Source organism: Dermacentor silvarum, unplaced genomic scaffold, assembly GCF_013339745.2.
Source record: "Dermacentor silvarum isolate Dsil-2018 unplaced genomic scaffold, BIME_Dsil_1.4 Seq793, whole genome shotgun sequence".
Classification (NCBI taxonomy): Eukaryota; Metazoa; Arthropoda; class Arachnida; order Ixodida; family Ixodidae; genus Dermacentor; species Dermacentor silvarum.
Genome location: NW_023606786.1, coordinates 156929 through 172500, shown reverse-complemented (window position 1 = coordinate 172500; position 15572 = coordinate 156929). Strand labels below are relative to the sequence as shown.

General features: G+C 44.0%; 1 protein-coding gene across 1 annotated transcript; it reads left to right on the top strand.

Moving 5' to 3' along the window:
* Positions 1–8678: 8678 nt before the first annotated feature.
* LOC119435573 (peptide methionine sulfoxide reductase MsrB-like) lies at positions 8679–15327 on the top strand. The gene is made up of 4 exons (XM_037702375.2): positions 8679–8932; positions 9350–9426; positions 10174–10321; positions 13678–15327. The coding sequence occupies exons 1-4, from the start codon at positions 8831–8833 to the stop codon at positions 13780–13782; spliced, it is 432 nt and encodes a 143-aa protein (XP_037558303.1). The 5' UTR covers positions 8679–8830; the 3' UTR covers positions 13783–15327.
* Positions 15328–15572: the final 245 nt, after the last annotated feature.

Below are 15572 nucleotides of genomic sequence, written 5' to 3'. Positions count from 1 at the left end.
ACTGCTTGCTATAGCGTATAGACTTAGACATTTCTGGCTTATAGGTTTGACGCCTCCTTTCTACGTATGGTGTATCCGCTTTCGCCGTTTTCCATATATGGAAAACGGCGAAATTGGATGGGCTCTTAGGATGTTTTGCGCCAGCGTGCCTATTGTTATCGCGGACAATGGTTCGTTTGTCACTGTACTCCAGATGGCAGCTATCAACCATGCACATAGCTTAAAGGGACAGACAACCGCTCAGAACATGAATTGAGATAACCCCGCGAATGGAAAGATCATCTATCGTATTGGCTAGAACGGACCCTGTTTTTCTCATTAAACGTGGATTGATATTTTTGATTATTCACTAAAAGTCGTGAAAATGACCTTTGGCGCCCCATGCGGCAAAACGCGAACCTATTTAAGAGGTCTACCACGTGACCTCCTACCATGTATGTGGTTCCTGGTGTTTTATTATATTGAAATGCAGTAACATTCTTTCTATTATAAGTTTTTTTCTAACTTACAATGTGCAGATAAGCCTTCGTTTGTAGTGGGTGGACAAGTAACGCTGCCTTCGCCTTCGTTTTCGATGACTTGGCTTGGCTCGTCTATCGACTGAATAACGACGACGGGGGCCAGCCAGCCATGACGTAGGCGTGTACTTGGGGAAAAAAACACGTTGCAGCTATAAGAAAGGTCTGTACAGCAACACAAACTTATTGTACCAGTCCATCTAACTTTAAAAATGGCTGGAAAGGTGACAATATAGGTGGTTAGCCACAGTTGCACTTCCTCCAGTGAAAGCAAGACGATGGGCGGCTTTCACAATTTGCGAGGCGGGCTATCGGCATCGCTATCACTTCTCAGCGTTGCTGGAGGAGGGACTCTTATTTTTTTAGAGGCTGCTGAGATCGAAAAATTCTGCTTGCAAAATATCCACACACTTTTGGAAGTAACCGCTGCAGATGTAAACACTTAAAGGGAAACTGAGACATCCACCCAAACGTAGCAATTGCTACAATGGAAACCCAACCGGGTTCCTCGAAAGAAAGCCTTGCAGTTGAAGAAAAATTCGTCCTGGTCCGGGACTCGAACCCGGGACCACCGCCTTTCCGGGGCGCAACACTCCAATTGCTAGCATAGGTACAGCGTTTGAGCGCTGGCGCCACGCTGCTACAGTGTACTAACGCTGCGCCGCTCGCGCGTACCGCGTTTCTAGGTGGTTTCTTTCGCCGAGGGCGCTCGAACGCAATCATATGGTTCGCATGAATGCGACGCTTGGAAGCGTGCTGTATAGCTGAATGTCCGTGGCTTACGTAGTAAGCGACGGCAGGGTCAGTTATTACACTTGTTGCGTAGCCGAGCGTTAGATGTTATTGCAATTCAGGAAACAAAAATTGAATCCGATGACGACACAGCGGCTGCTGTAGCTCCATTTCTTTCGGAGTATGAAGTATGTGTCAGCCACGCGCTTGGTGTCTCTGGAGGATGTATGATATTTGTGAGAAAAACGCGGCAATGCAACGTGTTGGGACTGTGCACTGATAGGGAAGGGCGCCTTGTATGTGTGATGTCAATATGGATAGTCCTGTTTGGAGGTTTCTTTGCGTGTATGCGCCACGTAAGGCACGCGACCGAGGACTACTTTCTCTCATTGACCCAGCACTTACGCAATGACCGTGTATTAGTTGTCTTAGGTGACTTTAATTGTGTGTGTGGTCAGGATCGGTCGTCTACAAGGCAACGCCATGATACCAGCGCTGACGTTTTGAATGCCATGACATGTGACTACCAGCTTGTTGATGTAGGGGATCGTGAAAAGGTCCCTTTTCGCTACACACATTTTCAAGGTACATCTCATGCAAGGCTTGACCGGATTTATGTATCTTTACCTATCCTCCCTAGATTATACGGCTACAGTGTGCACCCTGTGTTCTTCAGTGCATTGTTTGGTGTCGGTTTGTTTTGGCAACCGGCAGTGTCAAAGTTCGCGAATGAACTGGGATTTATGGAAAATTAACAATCAGTTACTCTTACATAAGCCTTTTCTCAAGCGCGTCCCGGAAATTCTTATTGACGTTTCAAGTCGTAATTCTTTATCTGTCTTTGCGCAATGGGAGATATTCAAGCAGAAGTTAAAATGATAGCCATTGAAGAAGCTTCCATATTGTCTTTTGAAAAAAAAGGAAAATATAAAGAGTTGTGCAAGTTGCTAGATACGCTACACGAACTTGAATGCCTGCATCCTGGCAAGTACATTGAGACATTTACAACGTTAAGGCACAAATGCAGACAATGGACACTGAGAGATACAGAGGTGCACTAGTTCGAGCGCGTACTCGTCGGTATTTGGAGCAACAGCCTTGTAGTCGTTCGCTTGGTGTGATGCGTCAGCATGCTCTGTCGAAGCAAGTTCTCGAGATAGAGTATACCGGAGTGATTGTTAATGACCAGGATACAATAATGAAAGCGTTCACGGATCATTACGAGACTATCTTTCAGTCTCATAAAGCAATTAAGAGTGAAGCTGTAACGGAAAACTTTATTTCGTTGCTGCCACAGCTCAGTCAAGACGAATGCGATGACGTTGATAGAGACATAAATATCAAGGAAGTGGAAGCAACCATTGCTTCGCTAACTAAAGGCAAAACTCCTGGGCCTGATGGCTTGAGTGCGGAATTTTATCAATGTTTCTGCTCTATATTGGCTCCCTTTCTGCTTAAACTGTATGAAGAAGCTTACAGGATTGGGTACCTACCTGCCACGCTCTATCAAGGGCACACAGTACTTATTCCAAAAAGCAGTGATGTAACAAAATTGCAGAAAGTTGAAGGGTATCGCCCCATATCACTTTGCAACGTGGATTACAAAATATTGCTAAGATATTAGCTAGTCGTCTTCAAGAAGTAATTCGATCATTGGTGGGAGACCATCAAACATGTGGCATTAGAGAAAGATCAATTCAGACAAATATCCACGTTGCACGGTCTGTGCTAGAGTGTGTGACAGAAAGTGCGGGTCAGGTTGCAATAGTTCAGGTTGATTTGGCAAAAGCATTTGATAAAGTTAATCACTGCTTCTTGTTTAGTGTTTTAGAGCACATAAACATTGGATCTTCTTTTTAAAGGCATCTCCATGTGTTATGCTAATGGCACAACAAGGCTAATAGTTAATGGTTGTCTATCTGAATCTATCCACCTCAGGGCATCAGTAAGACAAGGTTGTCCCTTGTCACCTCTGTTATTCGCTTTGTACTTGGAACCGCTTTGTGTACGAATTTTGAAGGATCCTACCTTTCATGGGTTCAGATTGTTATCCAATGAGATCCGGGTACTTGCCTATGCAGATGACATAGCCTTCTTTTGTGCTGACAAGAAAAGTGTGGAGACTGCCCTTGCCATAACGCAGCAGTTTTGCTCAGCTTCTGGAGCAACTGTGAACTTTGAGAAGAGTTCCGGATTTGGTTCGGTCAATGGTGTACAATGCCAACTCGCTTCGCAGGTATTCAGTGAGGAAGACTTTAGGTACTTAGGTGTACCCCTCTCTCAATATCGCAATAGTAATCCTCACTGGTCAGCGGAAGTTGCAGAAATACAGCGTAAGGTTAACAACTGACAGGGCGGCAGTTGTCCATATTAGCCGAGCTGAAGCTTGCAATCTGTTTCTAGCAGCTCGACTTATGTATGTCCTGCAGGTATTACACTGCTCGCGACTTAGGTTGCAAGCTTTCCATCGTGTGTTTGCTACCTATGTATGGAGCTCACGTGTTGAGGCCATGCGGCGTGATAACCTTTTTTTCCTCTTGAGAGTGGTGGTCTTGGCCTAATTCACCTTTTTGTTAGGCAACTTGTCTCCCGGTTATTCTTCTTACGTGATGTAAACAGTCCTTTTCTAAGGAGATGTTACAACTTCGATTAATGAATTACCTTCCAGAAATAGTTGTGTCGTCATCGGTCAATGATGCACACCTGCTCCTTGGGGCTTCTTGAAAGAGGTTGTTGAAGGCTTTCACTTTCTTAAAGCTCGCTTTAGCTTGGATTATATTTTCACTGCATCCCGTAAAGAAATTTCTGCTGCCTTGATAGACACATTGTTTCCTGTTCCCCATTATCGTGCGCCTTATTTGGAATGTTGCTACTTAGATGTACTCAAGCGTGTCCGTCAAATGATCATTCCTCCAGGGATCAAAACTTTTTTCTTTAACTTACATTCGGCAACCCTTCCGGTCAAAACCTGGTTAGAAAAAAGGGGCTGTTTCGTGCCGTGGTCTACAAACTGCCGTTTGTGTCCGCATGCTGAAACGATTGATCACTGTTTTGTCGATTGTAGGGATGCCGTGTTCTTCTGGGACATTCTCCAAAGAACACTTAAAAAAGATTTAGACATCACACCATACACAATTCGCTTCTTACCTTTTAAAGATTCCTGTGACCCTCCATATGACATGTTCATAGTACTTGGTCTACATAGTCTTTGGCGCAGTAGAATGTGTGACAGGCACGCTGAACCACCGCGAAGCACTCGGTCGTTTTTTCGGGAATCTGCTGCCTACGTCCGCAGTGTGTACGCTGCTCAAGAAACAGCGCCGGACTGGTTGCCTTTATTGGACGCGTGCACATGCTTGCCTGACTTTTGAATATGTACCTGTAGCGCCTTGTTTCTTGTGTTGCTGAAGAGTCTGCTCCCATGTAAAAAGAAAAAAAAAGTGGCTGTATAGCTGAGTGGCTACGGCGCTCGCTTTGCGATCATGCGTACGCTGGTTCGAATCCCGGGCTAGAATTTTTTTCTTAATATCACGCTTTTCTTTTTTTTTCTCTCTGTTTGCCAGCGCGGTCGCTTGAACCCCGGTGCCACGGCGGTAGCCGTGGTGCCGGGCACCGACGCGAAGCGGCGGTCGTTGGGGTGTTGCGGAGCGCAGCGTAGCAACACCCCAATAAACAAACACTGCTCCAATCAGGTAGACTGCTCCCTCCCTGATAGTGAGATTATATTTGGATCATCAAAACAGTGATGCGTTTATAATACCACCGATCCCAACAGCAGGCTAGTCACCACCAGCCCAGCGTTTTCTCCGTCAACGCCTCCTCCGTTCCAACGGCGGCGGCTAGAAACATGGTACGCGCGAGCGGCGCAGCGTGGCGCCAGCGGTCAAACGCTGTACCTACTAGCAATTGGAAATACGCTTCCGGGGCAGCCGCTCTACCATCTGAGCTAACCAGGCGGCTAGCAGGTGGCAGGGCGAAGTCGAATTTGTCGACAACTCGAAGCAGATGTAAACACTACCGAGGGTGAGCTTTTCGTTGCGCCATAAAAAACTGGGTCCATAAATATCGGTTGTCAGCCCTTTAAACTGCGCATTCTCGACCTGTATTGGGAAAGTGGTTTTCTGGCTTCACATAAAATTTTTCGACCGACTCGCGATTTAATGCGGAAAACTTCGATCGCGCACTGCGTAGAAGTTTTTGAGGCGCGATTTTGCTTCGTCCGTCAGTAACTGGCCTTAATAATGCCGTTTTGGAAGTAGCAACGCGACGATGCGAGACGGCGCAAGTACCAAGTGTGCAGCAAGCGTTTGCGCTCGCCGGATGGTAAACAAAAAAAGCTTTTTGCCCTCGCCTTGTCGGTTGCGGCAACTTAAGGCGCAGCAGCATGCCATCACGACGAAGTTCTTGTCCCTAACACGTTTGATCCATTTGTGCGTACAGCACTTTCGTCGCACAGGCCCGAGAATGGCAGTCCGAGTGCGCTGGAAAGAAAAAAATGTCGCAGTTTCGTCCCAAAGGCGAAGCATCGATTGCGATAGCAAATTATTAGAGAGCTATTCGGATTAGGGATAGTGGTTTTATCAGCTGCATAAACTGGACACATTCGCTTACTAACTGAATTAACAATCGTGGTGTCAGCGCGCACAAGCAAACATGAATAGATCACACTGAATGACCGCAGACGACTGTCAAAACGCTGGCAGCAAGCGCAGCCGCCGCAGCGGGCGAAGGCTCGCGCGGTCTATCGCTTCAACGGAAACTGAGCGGTGAATGCACAGCGCATACAAAGGTCAGAGCCGTATGGAGATAAGAGACCTTCCCGCTTTCTTGCTCTCGCGTGGGAGATTGAGTGGCACCCGGTTGCAAGATACGCCTTTGGTGCCGGAGCACAGCGTCGCCCCGCCTCCCTGCCTCCCATACCCCAACGGCCTTTCGCGCGACGGTCGCGTTTGCTTTCCGCCGTGCGTTCGCTCTCTGTGATAGCGCGTGGCCCCCGCGCGCTTTCGCTCGCGCATACGGCGCGCGGCGACGATGTTATCGCCCTTGGAATCTAATACGGAACCTCACGGCGACGGCGATGGCAGAAATCCGGTTGAAGTGTCCATATAATTGCTATCGCAATAAAAAATATACAAAAGCGCAACGCGTGCTTCCACGTGACACGGATTGGCCAATGGGGGAGCGGAGGAGGCAGGGGCGACAGGAGGCGGCGAGGAGGAAACGCCGGGGTAAGCGCGGTGGCGGCAAGATCCAAGAATGGCGCTACTTTATATATATGGAGGCTTTACGTTTAGCGAGGCAGTCGCGCCACACTTCACTCCGGTTGCAACGTGCCGCCCGAGACAGATTGGCCGCGCCAGCCAATATATCGCGAAACGAAAACACGTATAGAGCTGCGCTCAAATTTCGCATTGGAAGTATCGTAATCGTCAGTGATTTTTTTTTTCTGATCGGTAAGGCTCTTTGCGATGCTGTAAAAGACTTCGCCATGGCTTCGACTTCAGCACCCATCCAGACGTTCGAAAACGACGACGACATTTATCACAGCGCATGTAACCAACTTGCGGCCACTTTCGTGACGTGAAAATGAGATATGGGGGAGAATTACACTGGAAGCCCCGTATATTCAAGATCATACAACACCTTTGGTAGCTTTGTTGTTCCTCCCTGCAACACCGCAGACTGCTGCGGATACACGAAGCAAAGATAAAATAAACTGTGCTGCCAGCAACTGCTAACGAGGCGAGGACACACCGCGATCACTTTAATTGATTATCGTAGTGTATGGGCGAGCGAAATGTACAGCCTTCGTCAAAACTATACAGGCTCCTCCGTGCACATATATAGCGACTTATCCCCCCCCCTCCCCCCCTTTGTTTAACCCCATTTCTTTCCTTACGCATTTGAGTACTGCAACTAAGATGTAAGACGCGCAATCGTCTGTAACCTCGCAAAAAGCGCATTTAAAAAAACAATCCGTGAGGAAATCGAAATTAGTGCTGTTTCAGCAAACTGTCAACCTCCCCTGGCAGAGATCCTGGTGCGCTACTGCCGCGCAGTGGGCTGTAGTTTCGTGTGATACCAAACGAAAAATTTCGATGACGAGCCTTACAACCACCTTGAAATATACTGCGACAGTGCCAGCTCTGACAACCCAAAGTAAAAAGACGCTAGTGAGCTGTGTAGCCAGGTGTTGAGGCCATAACACAAGAGCCCTCGTTTACACCGCCTACAGCAAACAGCCGATGTGATGTGCGGTGAAGTGGTTGTACGGAACGACGCATAACGTGGCGAAGGAGCTTACTTCAAGAATTCATATCTCGCTAAAAATGAAGACTAAGATGATGTAATCTCATAATTCAAACATTTAACGAACGGGTCTATTTCATATTTATTTCGTATTTATACTTGGAACACCTCAATGTGCAAATTCAAGCTGAAACATAGTGCGGAACAAAATGGTCATTTTGGCAATTTAATATTTTGGCATTTTGTCAAAAGTAACACTATCATAGCCAAAGTTGTTTTTTACTCGAGAGCAGCCCAAGGACAATCTAGGGAAATAATAGCAAAAGCGAAAGCACTCGTATAAAAATGTGAATTTGGCACATTTTTGTCAGAAATAGTTCTTTAAAAAATCGTTCACTGCCAAAGTAAGCAATCTTTGTAGTTTTAGCAGGCAAGATTGTGTAGCGTAAGGTGCCTCATGTGTTTCCCTCTTCCGGCGGAGGAGGTTCTCACGTATCGAGAAATCGGTTTTCGCAAAAATATGTGAGGGAGAAGGCTGATACCGGAGAAGACTAGCGACCGACACCTCTCTGGGACACTTGGCGTGGAATGACCTTGACACAGAGCTGCAGCGAGCGACTGAGCTGAAACGTTTGCTTTTCGACTAAAGCGGCCTTCTGTGACCGTCGTTTTGCGAAATACCTTTAACTGCTTTTAATGTTGCCGCGACTAGTCGGCCGCTGGAATTTTGGGATGCTTCTTATGGGCTCTCCGTAACTGCAATCCGTAACGCTAGATGCCAGTAAAAGCGCGGGGATAACTACCGCTAGGCGGCTACAATTCGCGCGAGCGTAGTCTGCTTTGCTTGGTGTGGTTTGTGCGGCGGTGTGGTGGTAGCGCTTATGCCTTCATTACAGGAATCGAAGTTTGTTTCTTCTATTAAATCGACCATCAGCTAAGCCAACGCTTTGTAACAGCGAGGACTCTTGGGTGATGTTCGCTGCTGGAACTTAATATGGAATGTCTGCGCTGTGCATCGCCCGAAATATCGTGAAGAAGCCTCTCTTGAGCGGGATAGGCGACTGCCTTTTTAGGGCAGCCGCGGCACAGACCGTTCAGCCATCCAATAATAAGCCTGCCGTCCGATCTATTCACCTCTCGTGTACTTCAACTTTCCAAACGGGTTTTTGAGTTGATCTAATGTTGTCTAGCGTCAGATTATAGTCTAGCACTCGCAAGGGTGCTTGAAAGGCGGCAACGCTCAGCTGTATTTACAGCATAGCAGCTCCTTTACAATGTTGTTGAGAACGAGATCATAATTTCGTCAATTCACTGTTGCAGAGTTGCTCAGAATGGCAGATCAGAAGGACGTCAAGGAAATGACTGAAAAGGACTGGCGTGAGAAACTCACTCCTGATCAGTTTTATATTTGTCGTCAAAGGGGTACAGAACCAGTAAGTTACGCACTCTGTTTTTTCTTCATAAAACTCGGTCATTTGTACCCTTACAAGATAAAATCAATGGTTTGAGTGTGTCTGTTGTTTTAAATAGTACCTGGTGGTAAACTCTTTAAATTTGCGTGCGCAAACGTCCCTTCAACTACGCTGCAACGCGCTGCTTTAGTACGGCTCTCGTCGGGCGTGGTTTTGTCTTGCGCAATGTGCCACGGAAGTGCGTGATTGACCATTGGCATTGTTTTAATTTTCGACACGTGAGCGTGTCTACAAAGCTGCAGTGCCTAACTGCATTTCCAGCTTTGTGTTTTTGTTGTGTATATGTGCAGCAGCTGTAACTTCATTGAATTTACCAATGCAGGCTCTTGTGTATGTATGCAGCAGCTGTAACTTCATTGAGTTCACCAATATTTGCAGGCATACAGGGGCCGGTGGGTCAACCATAAAGCAAAGGGAACGTATACATGTATTGCGTGCGGTGCTGATTTGTTCAGGTAGGTGTGGCATAGGTATATATATATGTTTCCTTTAATGATGTATCTCCAACAGCTCATCCGAGTTAAACATGACAAGCACCATGCACGAAACACCATAATTTCTTGCACTGTACTGGTCTTCAATCACATATAGCCGACCAGCTTGTTGACAACATTTACGCATCATTTTCATGGGCACCAAATCAGCTGTTGAGTGCTGTGTAATGCATTGTCGTTAATAGAGAAGCAGCGTCATAGTAATTAGAAACTAGTGACATAATAAAATGTCTGTGGCAAAAAAAAAAAGAAAATTGCAAGCATAAAGTTGAATTTGGTTATGCACTAGCCTTCATAAGGCAGAATAAAAAACGAGGAGGTTGTAATATTTTGTGGTGTGCAAATTTCACCATAGATGAATCATTTAGGGCCACATCAGTGTATGTCTCATAGTCTTGCTGATAGTGACTAAATGCACCCAATTGCAGCTGCTGGAGCAAGAAAATGGTTTGATGCTGGCATGCTCTAGCAGCTTTTCTTTCTCATATTCACATAGCAGACAGTTGTACACATCAAACACAGTGAAATAGCAAATGAAAAATTAATGGCTATGCTTGTGTGTGTGCAAAAGCAAGGGTGAGTATAGTTGTGTCTTGCTGCTCTTGCAGTATCTAAATTCCACATTAAGAAATTTGTGCTTTTTCACAGAACTTCGATCACTAATGACAAAGCCAGACTAAAGCCGCCATATATTCATTTCTTCCTCAGCTCCGAGCACAAATTTGTCTCGAATTGTGGCTGGCCATCATTTTTTATGGCATTAGGTACAGTGGATGGCGATGAGTCAAACTCAAGCATTATACGGAAAGAAGACACATCACATGGCATGGTACGAACAGAAGTTTGCTGCAGAAAGGTAAACAGAGCTTTCTTTTTTTTTTTTTTTTCACAGCTTCTGGTCATTGCAATTTGTTGTCAAAGGCACAGCAGAACCAAAGGATTGAGAGGTTGTAACTAGAGTGCAACTAGAGTAATTAGACTTTAATGCAGTGTTTTATGCTGACACTGTGTAGCTATTGCTGTTTGGTGCAACATTTTGGGGCAGTATATTATAGCTTTAAAGCATCCTGCAGATTCATTATTCTCCTTGAAATGTAACTGATCTTTTTCAGCATCTTAGAATCAAGCAATGCAAAAAAAGAAAGTGTCACTTATAGGTCCCCATACTAACATTAGGCTCAGGTAATGTATGCACTGCTGCCAATGCAAAATGCAAAGTTAACTTTTTCTCAGAGAGATAAAATGTTGCAGAGCGTCGCTTCAGCAGTGAGCCACTTCACGAGCAGATAAGCTTCGAAAAGTGTCACTAAGCAGTTTCAGTAGTTGTGTACTTCTTTATATTTTTTCCTCTGTCTAGTGATAATCTGTTGGTCGCTTAGTTCCTTCAGTTAGAGTAACGAAGTATCCAACAGTTCTTTGCTGGTAACCTTGATATCGGGTTATACTAAAATAACCCTGCCTATTTGAAAAATTATGTTGAAGTGAGCAGCAAGGAGGTCGGAATTATACAATCATTATGCTCCAATTACATTCTTTTTCACATTTCATCACTGGCCTAAGCAACACACTACCTACATTGCCACTAGTATTTAGTGGCAATGTAGGTACTACTGTAGGTACTAATGTAGGTACATACTTTTTAACTGTGTCGAAGATCACTTGCACAAGGTAGACGAAGTAACAATATCAAAATAGTCGCAGATTTGTGTAAAGTTAAAATGTCTACAACTCCAAAGGCAGATTGCCTTTGGAGCTTTGGAACATTTCCAGTGCAACTACTACAGAGCATAGTGCTAAACTCAGTGACAACCTAAGAATTTAGTACAAGCACCGTCCACAAAGCCACACTGCACCTTCTTCCCGTGTTCCCACCCTCTAAAACTACTATTCCTCGAGAGACTTCAATTTCATTTCAAATAATTACTCTCAAGGCCAATCAGGCCTTGACAAAACAAAATTATAATACATGCGAGTTTACAAATGGTAATCGGACACTACAGTTTTGAATTTTTTTATTTTATTTTATTTAAGTACCCTAAAGGCCCGTTAGGGCATTACATAGGGGGGATGGAAAAGGTCAAATGGACGTGCACTGTGTAGAATATAAATAATATGGCAAGCTATGAGGTACAGTAAAATTATCAAAACGTGGAACAGATACAAAGAAACAACAACGAAAACGATGTTTATACAATATCTGGTAGCGTAAAAAAACGTAAGAGAACTGAAAACGCGAAGAGGACTACAGATACAGATAAGATGTTTCGCAAGTACATATCGGATGAAACGGAAAAAATTATACAATACTAAGCACATAAAAACATGTTCAAGTAAATATTCAAGTGTAATACGTGGGTTATGACAGGTTGACACACTCTAAGAAGGTTAGTAGTGCTGCGTGAAATGATGATGATTCCGTAAGTGAGACAATGTTTGAAGGGAGTGAGTTCCATTCGGCAATAGATAAAACTAGAGGCGAATTTTGATAAAGATTAGTCCTGGCAAATATAGGTTTTACTTTATGAATATGGTGTGTGCGCGTCGATATGTGAGCAGCGGGAAGAATATGAGCTCGGGCAAATGGGATGTTGCTGTGGAAAAGGCTATGGAAGAACGACAACCGTGTTAATTTCCTGCGCATGTCAACAGAAGAGAGATTTAGTGATTTCTTTAAGGCTGACACACTTTGATAGCGAGAGTATGAAGACGAGATGAACCGCGCAGCTTTATTTTGAATTGATTCAAGTAGGTTCGTGAGATTTGAATGATGGGGGCCAAATTATGGACGCATATTCTAAGAGGGCCTCATAAGAGAACTGTATGCGCGAAGCCTGGTATCTGTGTTCGCAAGGTGTAAGTGCCGTTTTAGGTAACCAAGTTTTTTACATGCTTTTGTGGTAATGTGTTCAATGTGGGTATTCCAGCTTAGATTGGAAGTAAGCAAGACACCCAAGTATTGATTGAAGATGCTGTGTCAATAGTAATACCACATATTTTATACTGGACAGAGGTAACTCGAGTAAAAGGAGCAAATTTTACGTGTTTAGTTTTGGCTATGTTGATTTCCATCTGCCATATGTCACACCATTCGGTAAGTTTTGTTAAATCAGACTGCAACACAGTGATGTCGGCCGGGCAGTTTATTTCATTATACAAGATGCAGTCGTCTGCAAAGAGACGTATTTGTGAAGTAACATCAGTTGCGATGTAATTTATGTAAATTAAAAATAGTAGCGGACCAAGAACAGATCCTTGAGGAACTCCCGAAGTCACATGAGTGCGGTTAGAAAAACAGTTTTTCAAAGAGATTACTTGAAATCGATTGTTTAGGAATTCCTCAATCCATCGCGTCGTGTTAGAGTCAAGCTGTAGGTTCCGAACTTTCAGTTTTAGACGATTATGAGGCACCCGGTCAAAAGCTTTAGAAAAGTCAATGAAAATGGCGTCTGTGCAAACCAATTTGTGTAAAGAAATATGAATATCGGTTATAAGTTCGTATAGCTGCGTCTGACACGAGCGATTTTGACGAAAGCCATGTTGGTTATTGAGCAGCAGACTATTTTCGTTAAGGTAGGCTATAATGTGAGTGTACAGGATTAATTTTAGTGGATCCGTGATGGAGACGATGGAGGCAGGCAGGTGGTCCCAGTCCGATGCAGTCTTTGGAACAAATGAGTTATTGTGCTAGTCAGTTCTGCACATTGGGATGCGAGCTGGAGTTGGATGTGAGCTGTAGTTGTAGTCTTTTCAGGATGAAAAGTATGTTGAAGTAGCAAACAATAGCTTCTTTCAATTGTCATTAGTATATATCTTGTGGAAAGTACTTAAATTAGAAAGACGCCAATTGAAAGTTTGCCTCTGCCATAATGCCACAGAATTGAGTGAACCTAATTGGTTGGCATATTCTTTAGTTAGCAGTGTATTTGCCTTTGCATTCCTGGGTTGTCCATGACTGTAGTGTTTAAATTGGTCTCTATTAGCACATATACAGCAGATGTAGCTAACATAAGGAAAACAAATGGCAGGGCTCTGGTCTTGGTGCCATTTCTTTGACAGCTTTGCAAAAATTCCAGTACAGTGTTCATGCTTGCATCACAATCTTAGAGGTCACGGCACAATTAAACTGGTGCTTTAATGCCACTTCTGCAGTCGTGTGAAAGTAGTGCCTCTTCATGTGCATAAACGGCATGCAATTCATCCCAATCTTTGCAGTGCAACTCTCACCTGGGACATGTGTTCAATGATGGACCACTCCCAACACGTCTTCGCTTTTGCATCAACAGCATAGCACTCAACTTCAGGCCAGCCCCCAAATGAAGACTTCCTACAGTCAGCGTTAACCAAGCAATATGGACATGCTTTTTACGTAGACAAAAACAAAGGCAGCTAATTTAGCCAGGAATACCTACAGCATTTTCCTCACAGCAATATTGTTCACTGCTTTATACTAGACAGTGCTTGTGAGGTACCTCTGCTGCAAATCCACGCATTTAGTATATTTTGAGTGTGCTCACATGAAATAAGAAAACCTCCTGAATCATGCAAAAATGGATTACACAGACCGGTGATTTAAGTTCCTCACAAGCGCAAAAGTGCCGAGTGCTGGATGCTGCCAGTTGGAATAACTTCCCGGTAATAATCAAGGAGGTAGCGGAGCTGAAGAATGCTGAAATATGTTCGTTTGTCAGTAAAAAGTAATCTACAGACAATGCTGAACTTAGGGCTCTCTTGCAGCTGTAAGCTTGCATTTATGAAAACCAAAAAATGCACCAAGCAGTGCTTTCGTTTTTTTAATGAATGGAAGAGTGGACCACAAATGATTTTAATAAATCAGCTAATATTTTGGACGTACAGGTAATTCAACTTCGCTAGCAGTGTGTGTATGCTACAGGGTTACATGTGAGAAGAACGGCTCCTGCAGCTGCCTTGCTTGGTAATGTCAGATTTCTGGTCAGGCCCGTTTTATTTATTGCTGTATCAATTGTGTGTTCCATGCTATCAAGAGATGCAGGCATTGTACTAAACCAGTGAAAATAGGTGTACAGGGTGGTTCTCGAAACGTGTTGCAATGACTTCATCACCTATTGCATGTTTCTTTTTGTGTGATCAAATTAAGGTGAAATTTTATGCAAGCACATTTTTAAAACCACTGCATTAACATAGCTCATGACATGTGATGTGCTTCTCAGAACACAGCAGATATTGCTAAGTGCTATGTATCATTTTTTGTGTGTGATATGCAGGTCTTCTCAACTTCATATGTGCTCCTAGAGCCATCCTGTACTTGTGTACAAAAATCAGTCCTTTTTCATGTGCCGAAAGACTGCCACAGCTTTGTTTGGGTCCTGTGGCATGTTGTGATGTATAGGAGGATTTAGTTTGGTTGCATGAAGTGATGAGTTTGCACGTTCTGGACGTGGGCACTTAAGTATTTAATATAACTCTCACCACGCATGAGATCAGTGCTCTTTTTTAAGGGAGTGATAAAGGTGCATATACTGCATGATTGAAGGTGGAGTAGATGCTAAGACTATCTATGGTATACACTATTGCTAGAAAAAGCTTTCCTATGAGAACAGCATTGTTTTTGTGCGCCTTTTTTGTTTTGCCATAGTGCAGGGTAGTTTATATCTATATGACTGCATTCAGAGTGTCAACCATGCCAGCCCACCATCTTCCTGTGTATGTGTGTTTGTCAGTGCATCAGCCATGAATCGCTAAACCAAGCTTTATTCATAATTTATTTCAAAGGTTATTTTTACAAAAATTTTACCTTCATAGCTTAGCTGCAAATGTTCACTACAAAAGAAACATCTCTGAAGTGGTTGTCATGCCATTGAAAATAAAAGTTGTTCAACGGCACATACTGTCCTGTAACCAATTTGCTGACTTTCTGAGCTGCACAGCTACCTACAAGTGCGGCCATAGTATAAATCTCGGCTGCATCATATTTGCACCTAGAAAAAGTCGCAGTTTCGCCCAAAAGGCAAAGCATCGATTGCGATAGCATTAGTAGACAGCTATACGAAGTAAGGATAGTAGTTTTAATAACGGCCATATAAACTTGTAAACATTCGCTGACTAACTAAATTAACAAGCATGGTGTC

Bases quoted from the DNA above. Each gene is read 5' to 3' on its own strand.
- LOC119435573 (XM_037702375.2), top strand. From the start codon at position 8,831: ATGGCAGATCAGAAGGACGTCAAGGAAATGACTGAAAAGGACTGGCGT. The intron at 8,933-9,349 runs GTAAGTTACGCA...CAATATTTGCAG, and splicing joins GTCAAAGGGGTACAGAACCA to GCATACAGGGGCCGGTGGGT. The intron at 9,427-10,173 runs GTAGGTGTGGCA...TTTCTTCCTCAG, and splicing joins TGCGGTGCTGATTTGTTCAG to CTCCGAGCACAAATTTGTCT.